The sequence below is a fragment of the Aegilops tauschii genome, chromosome 6, assembly GCF_002575655.3.
Source record: "Aegilops tauschii subsp. strangulata cultivar AL8/78 chromosome 6, Aet v6.0, whole genome shotgun sequence".
In the NCBI taxonomy this organism is placed as follows: Eukaryota; Viridiplantae; Streptophyta; class Magnoliopsida; order Poales; family Poaceae; genus Aegilops; species Aegilops tauschii.
In genome coordinates, this window is record NC_053040.3 from 243,991,931 (window position 1) to 243,999,322 (window position 7,392).

A 7,392-nucleotide genomic window follows, 5' to 3' on the forward strand; every position below is an offset into this window, starting at 1 on the left:
GAAGCCCAGCCTCCGGATGAAGTGGGGGATGAACAACACCCTCTCGTCTGGCCAGGGAGTGGGGACGACTTGGCCCTCCTCCGGAGCCCGGTGAGTGACATTGGCCAGAAGGTAGCTGTCGGTGTCAAAACCAGCGGATCTCGGTTAGGGGGTCCCGAACTGTGTGTCTAAGGTCGATGGTAACAAGAGACAGGGGACATGATGTTTACCCAGGTTCGGGCCCTCTCTATGGAGGTAATACCCTACTTCCTGCTTGATTGATCTTGATGAATATGAGTATTACAAGAGTATATCTACCACGAGATCGTAATGGCTAGAACCCTAGAAGTCTAGCCTGTATGACTATGATTCTCCTCCTTACAGACTAAGCCCTCCGGTTTATATAGACACCGGAGGGGACTAGGGTTGTACAAAGTCGGTTACAGAGAATGGAATCTTCATATTGGGATGCCAAGCTTGCCTTCCACGCCAAGGAGAGTCCCATCCGGACACGGGAGAGAGTCTTCGGTCTTGTATCTTCACAGCCCATCAGTCCGGCCTACGTACCATAGTCTGGACGCCCGAGGACCCCTTAATCCAGGACTCCCTCAGTAGCCCCTGAACCAGGCTTCAATGATGAGGTGTCCGGCGTGCAAATTGTCTTCGGCATTGCAAGGCGGGTTCCTTCTCCGAATACTCCAACACAATCTTCGGATACAACGAACATGTCCGGCTCTGCAAAACAAATTCCACACACAACCGCAGAGAGTATAATATTTCACGAGTCCAATCCGCTGACAACTTTTGGTAACGTGATATCACGTCATCACCCGGTCATTATTTCGAACCGTTTTTTGGCCTGCCGCTTCGAGATGCGGTCTCATTGGCACGTCTTGTCAAAGCAGAGATCGTGTCCCCTTATTGCGGGATTTCTCATCAATACGGACGTGGGTAATCCAACCGTGCCGTCTGCACAGCCCTTGGGAATAGGTGAGTTTTAAGGCGAGTGGGGAGGCGCTTGATATTCACTGCCTTTATAAGGAGATAAGGATTCCTCTCTTTCACCCACGCCTTCTCTTCTCTCTGCCCTCCCATTCTCGAGCTCCAACGCCCAAGTCCTCATCTTTTCCGCCTCACGAAAGCACTCGACCATGTCTGGATCTGGTGCGCAAGGCAAGTGGATGGCCTCCTCCGTCAAGGAGAAGGACATCACCAAGCTTCTGGAGGCCGGGTACCTGGCGAAGGAAATCGCCCACCGGCTTCCGACCAAGGGGCAGATCGTCCTCACCCCGAAGCCCAATGAGAGGGTGGTGTTCATCCCTCACTTCGTCCGCGGGTTAGGGTTTCCTCTCCACCCTTTCGTCCGCGGACTCATGTTCTATTATGGGCTAGATTTCCATGATCTAGCCCCAAACTCCTTCCTCAACATCTCGGCATTCATTGTCGTGTGCGCGGCCTTCCTCCGCATTCCACCCCACTTCGGACTGTGGCTCAAGATCTTCAACGTGAAGCCGAAGGTGGTGGATGGCCAACACGCAGAGTGCGGAGGTGCCATGGTGAGCAAGATGCCCAATGTCACATGGCCCAAAGGTACTTTTGTGGAGACCGTCAAAGAGTGGCAGAAACTGTGGTTCTATATCACAGAGCCCCGCGACGCCACCTGGGCCGCGGCTCCCGAATTCAAATCCGGAGCCCCAATGCGGCTCACCTCCTAGCTAGAGAAGGGCTTGAATTGGACTTCGTCGGACGAGCTGACAGCGCTGCAAACGCGCATCCAGAGCAAGGTGGATAAGAACATCAAGCTCGTCAATGTGATCCAGGTGATGCTAGTTCGCCGGATCCTTCCATGCCAGAGCCGAACTTGCCATTTATAGGAGTTCAATTCGGCTGAGCACCAGACCTTGCAACAGTTCTTCGGAACCACGCATGAAGATATCTAGAAGGTGCTCTTCAAGGGCAGCGAGACGCCGTCGGAGACAACCGAGGACCGCGGGCACGCCCTGGCCCATCCCGCCAGTGCGATAAGTATTTCTTGTTTCAAGGTGCATACTTTACTTGCTTAGTCACGGAAGATATCTAAACCTCACTATTTATTTTTCCAGGGCTGGACAAAGAAAGCGGAGCGGATTTGGTGTCCGGCTCCGCTGCCCGAGGAACCAGTAATTCCGCTTCTGACGAAGATGCTGGTTCCGGCGCCCTACCAGGCGCCGGAGAAGAAGGCCAAGAAGAAGGCCAAGAAGAAGGCCAAGGGGGTCCGGAGTGGCCCCCGCTGCAAAGGAGCTTCGGACATGACGTCTGAAGACAACGAGACCCACTCCTCCGCCGCCGAAGATGACGAGGAGGAGGAGGAAGAAAGCAGCTCTCCCCCTGAGGGGGGAAGGAAGAAGAGGGCGGCCTCCACAAATCTGGAGGCAGAGGCGTCCAAGAGGGGGAAGGGCTCCCTCGCGGATAACTCCGCGTGGGACGTTGACGGCAGCCCAGAGCCGCGCCCCCGAAACAAGCCCCTGGCCGCATCGTGAGTACTAAAAAACCATGATGCGTCCATATATCCGGCCTCTCTAGTTCATAGTTTTAACATGTTGAATTATGCAATTGCAGTCCGGCCCGCGACAGCTCCCTGCGATCCTCATCAGGGGATTCGCTGGATTCAAAGGCGATGGCCAGTGAGTCATCGCCGGCGGCTTACTCTCCCAAGGCCAAGGGCGACACCGAGGTGTTGTCCCAAAGGACCTTCCCAGGCCAGGGAGAGGTTCAGGAGGCCAACAGGGTGGCGCCAGAGGGTGACCCCTCGGCCATCGGACACCTGGGGGAGAAAACCCCCATGGAGACTGACGATGGGGGCCATATCCAATTCGCCCCCCAGCCGGATACCATCCCGGAGACCTACACGGCTCCGGAATCAAGCGAGCAGCCTCCTCTAAAGGGAGGAGGTGCGCCTATTCCGCCGGTGACCTCTGTCCATCCAGAGGCACCGGATAACCTGCTGGAAGCGCTACGAGGCGCTTCCATTATGGAGGAACACCGTATCCTTATGGGTACGGTGGTTGAGAGGGTTCAGTCCGTCAAGAGCAGACTGATCGAAGCCTGCACCAGCCTACTGACAGGCTTTGAGGTAAGCGACGCAAAAGAGAAAGTCATAGTATAGACAGTAGCCCCTGAGACACTGTCCGGTGTTCGAAAAGAAAACCCGGGTAGAGGATCAAGTAATTTTCGCAGGAAACTAACTAAATATGTCTGATGTGAATAAGCAGGCATCGTTGTTGGCCGCAACCTCTCATGTTGCTGAGGTCTTCGGACTAAAGCAGAGTCTGGAGCGGGCTGAAGAAGAGCTCGGCCGTGTAATGAAGCAACTGGAGGACAAACAAGGTATGTGGTGACCTTGTGTATATCCATAAACGGATGAATGACTTGTGCTGACCATAGTGCCATTATATTTATAGGAGCGGATGCTGAGGTGGAAACCCTCAAGAAAGCGTTGGCTAAGGCCAAGAAGAAAGCGGCAAAGGAGCGAGCCGCCCGTGAAAAACACGAGGCCAGGGTTTGTGAGGTCCAGTAGGAGCTCCAGGATGTCGTCAAGAAATGCGAGTCCCTGGAGCGTGACATTGCGGATCAAGAGACCGAACTGGCCAAGGCTCGCCAGAGCACACAAGAAGCCCGGGTTGAAGCCAAGGGCGCCCTCCAGGAGATCCAGGAGGCCAAGAAAATCACGGTGGGTAAGGATTTTACTATGCAAAGCAAGTATGTGAAAAAGAGGTATCTCTTACTAACCCGGATTTGGAGTTCTCCAGGGGCGTTTGCGAATCTACCGCGCAGCATTTCTGATGCTGCTGAATTCTACCGAGCTGAAGAGGGGAGCTCTTCGGAGAAGCTGTTCTGGTCGCAATACCTTGCGCCAGAACATCCGGTGCCCTTTAGCGATTAGCTAAAATAGCTGGCCGAACTGCATAGGGTGGCCGAACTGGCCATGAAGGACTTAATAATCCGGTTGTGGCCTGCCGAAGCCATACCCAGCAGCTATTTCGGTCTCGTGAAGCGGTTGTTCAATGCCTGCCCTCGGTTTGACGCCATCAAGCGATCGGTCTGCATCGAACGTGCGTGGATGGCCTTCGCCCGTGTCAAGGTGCAGTGGGCGAAGATGAGTGCCATCAAGCTCGCGACCGAGGGACCGCCCGAGGGCAAGGAGCACCGCACGCCCCAGCAATATTTTAGCGATGTCTTGGAGGGATCCCGCATTCTAGCGGAGCAATGTGCAAAAGATGTAATCTTTGAATGAATACTTTTATGTTATCTCGCCCTGTATTATGAAACAAGTTCGGCTATGTGATATAATGCTTATTAATATTTTACCTCTTGTGCGGCCGTGTTTATGAAATTTTGAGAGTTGGCCAGTCGTCGGGTTCAGCCCCCACGTAGGTAGTACGGGGGTGTTCGGGATGGAATCTAAACACCCTTGATCCAATTGTTTGGTCCTTGAAGGAGGTGTTTAGCGCAATGAACCAGGCAATCGGACTATGTGGCTTTATTACCCTCACTTAGCCATAGGAGTTTGACAATGAAAATTTAGGCGCGGCCCCTAGTATCCGAACTAGGGTGCTGTAAACACCTGATCGGGTAAGAGCCGATTCATCGCGTAATGCGGAAAAGAATCGCTAACGATTTGAGACCTCCGAAGAGCTGACCGGCTCACGCCGCATCATGACAGTCAGTTTTCGGCTTTCTCTACTGAAGGTGCTCATCTGGATAAACCAGGACACAATCGGCAACCCAACTATTGACCAAAGACATGATTTGGAGCCAATCGGCAACCCAACTATTGACCAAAGACATGATTTGGTGCTCATCCGTAACGTAAGGTAGTAAGCACAGGAGCCGGGCAACCCAACTATTGACCAAAGACATGATTTGGAGCCAATGCATATGATGCTAAATTCGGGGTGCCGAACTACACTGTAAAAAGTGTTCGGACTTTGTTGCCGTATTATGGGCTGCAATGAAGCCCCTGGCAGATTAAAGCGTACCAAAATGTACGGGTGCAATTTGATAAGATTATCAAAAAAAGAAAAGGAAAAAGGGGGGAAGTAAGCTAGCGCCGCAGAAGTTCGGCCGCAAACTGTTTCCATTATAGTTTGATTAATACGTCAAAGCGTATTTGTACAAGTAGTGCGATAAGCAACAGGGCTATTTAACATGCCACAATCAAGGGGGGCTGCCCCTATGCGTCAGTGCTTCTTGCCATCTTGGTGTGTCTATCCTGTCGAGAGGACCGATGATTAGGTTGTCAGAAGAAGCCTATGGAAAAGAAACCTGAAAAGAATAAAAAGGAAAAAGTGAAAGTATGTGTGTCCAGGGAAGGGTCGAGCCGTATTATGGATCACAATCTGGTTAAGCCTCCGTCTATGTCCATGGTATTTTGAGTGCGTAGTTATGTACGCGCGGTAGGAGCGCCGCCACTTGGTCGGGACTGGGACGGAGGCCAAATTGCTAGTCGAGCTCTTGACGAGCTGGGTTGTCCTGCTGCAGAGTAGTCCGGACTCGTTTGACAGTGTCTGGGAGCTCGGCCGCCGAATTAAGGTTCTGCTTGAGAAGGCCGCTCTGTACTTCTACTGCTAAAGCAGCGGTGTGCTCCTCGATACGGAGGGAGCGTTCCGTGTTTCCATTGACTGTTATGACGCCACGTGGTCCGGGCATCTTGAGCTTGAGATAAGCATAGTGTGGCACTGCGTTGAATCGAGCAAATGCGGTTCGTCCAAGTAGTGCGTGATAGCCACTACGAAAGGGAACGATATCGAAGATCAATTCACTTCGGAAGTTGTCCGGTGATCCGAAGACAACCTCTAGTGTGATTGAGCCCGTACAGCGGGCCTCTACACCTGGTATGACTCCTTTAAAGGTAGTCTTTATGGGCTTGATTCTTGAGGGATTAATGCCCATTTTGCGCGTTGTATCCTGATAGAGCAGGTTCAGGCTGCTACCACCGTCCATGAGGACTCGCATGAGGTGGAATCCATCAATGATTGGGTCGAGGACCAGCGCGGCTGAACTGCCATGACAGATACTGGTCGGATGGTCCCTGCGATCGAAAGTGATCGGACAAGAAGACCATGGGTTGAACTTTGGGGCGACTGGCTCCATCGCGTAGACGTCCATGAGCGTGCGTTTGCACACCCTCTTGGGGATATGGGTAGCATATAACATGTCCACTATTTTAATTTGGGGGGGGGGGCTTCTTCACGAGTAAATTGCACAGAAGTACCACAATTGGGGCATTGGAAGCAGATTGGTACCAAGTTTGGTAATTTTTACATGTCAGTACCAAGTCTGGGGCTAGACGTTACAAAAAGGTCTAAATCGCGTATAAACGCGTATTGATAGTGTATCTGACCGGCAGGGCCCGCCTGTCAGCTGCTAAGGTGGCATTTTTTTTGCAGAAACCCCCCGCACCTCCTTCTGCTAGCCCTGGCCCTAGCCCTCACCCTCCCGCCCGCCGCACCGCAGCCGGCGCCGGGGTCGGCGGCGGAGCCGCGGGAGGACGACGCGCGGTGCCTCAAGGGCGTCAAGGCCGACCTCAGGGACCCCGAGGGCCGCCTCACCTCCTGGACCAGCAACACCTCGGCGGGCGCCGTCTGCGACTTCTCCAGCATCTCCTGCTGGAACCCGCAGGAGTCGCGCATCCTCGCCGTCTCCCTCTCCGGCTTCGGCCTCCAGGGCAAAATCCCCCCCGTGCTCCAGTACTGCCGCTCCGCCAACACGCTCGACCTCTCCTCCAACGCGCTCGAGGGCCAGATACCCCCCGCGCTCTGCGACTGGATCCCCTTCGTCGTCAACCTCGACCTCTCCGGCAACCGCCTCACCGGCCCGCTCCCCTCCGAGCTCGCCAACTGCCGCTTCCTCAACTCGCTCAAGCTCAGCGACAACGCCTTCTCCGGCCAGATCCCCGCCTCCCTCGCGCGCCTCGACCGCCTCAAGGCGCTCGACCTCTCCGGGAACCGCCTCGAGGGCCAGATCCCGTCCCAGCTCGGCTCTGCCTTCTCCAAGGACTCCTTCTCCGGGAACTCGGGCCTCTGCGGCCACCCCGTGTCCTCGCGCTGCGGCAGCGGCCTTGGGGGCACCGGCCTCGGCATCGTTATTGCTGCCGAGGTCTTCGGCGCCGCCGCTTCGCTGCTCCTCGCCTTCTTCTTCTGGCGATGCACCGGGAAGGGCAAGGCTGGCCGCCGCCGCCAGGGCCGCGGAGGAAGCGAGTCGGAGGTCACTGCGACTTATCCAGATCGGGCGCCGCCGCGCGTGAGGACGAAGGAGGTGCGGGGGGTTTCTGCAAAAAAAATGCCACGTCAGCAGCTGACAGGCGGGCCCTGCCGGTCAGATACACTGTCAATACGCGTTTATACGCGATTTAGACCTTTTTGTAACGTCTAG

General features: G+C 54.6%; 1 protein-coding gene across 1 annotated transcript; it reads left to right on the forward strand.

Annotated features, from left to right (window-relative positions):
• The first annotated feature begins 3,209 nt into the window (after window positions 1-3,209).
• LOC109758408 (inactive LRR receptor-like serine/threonine-protein kinase BIR2) lies at window positions 3,210-7,392 on the forward strand. The gene is made up of 3 exons (XM_073501930.1): window positions 3,210-3,345; window positions 3,420-3,531; window positions 6,408-7,392. The coding sequence occupies exons 1-3, from the start codon at window positions 3,210-3,212 to the stop codon at window positions 7,390-7,392; spliced, it is 1,233 nt and encodes a 410-aa protein (XP_073358031.1).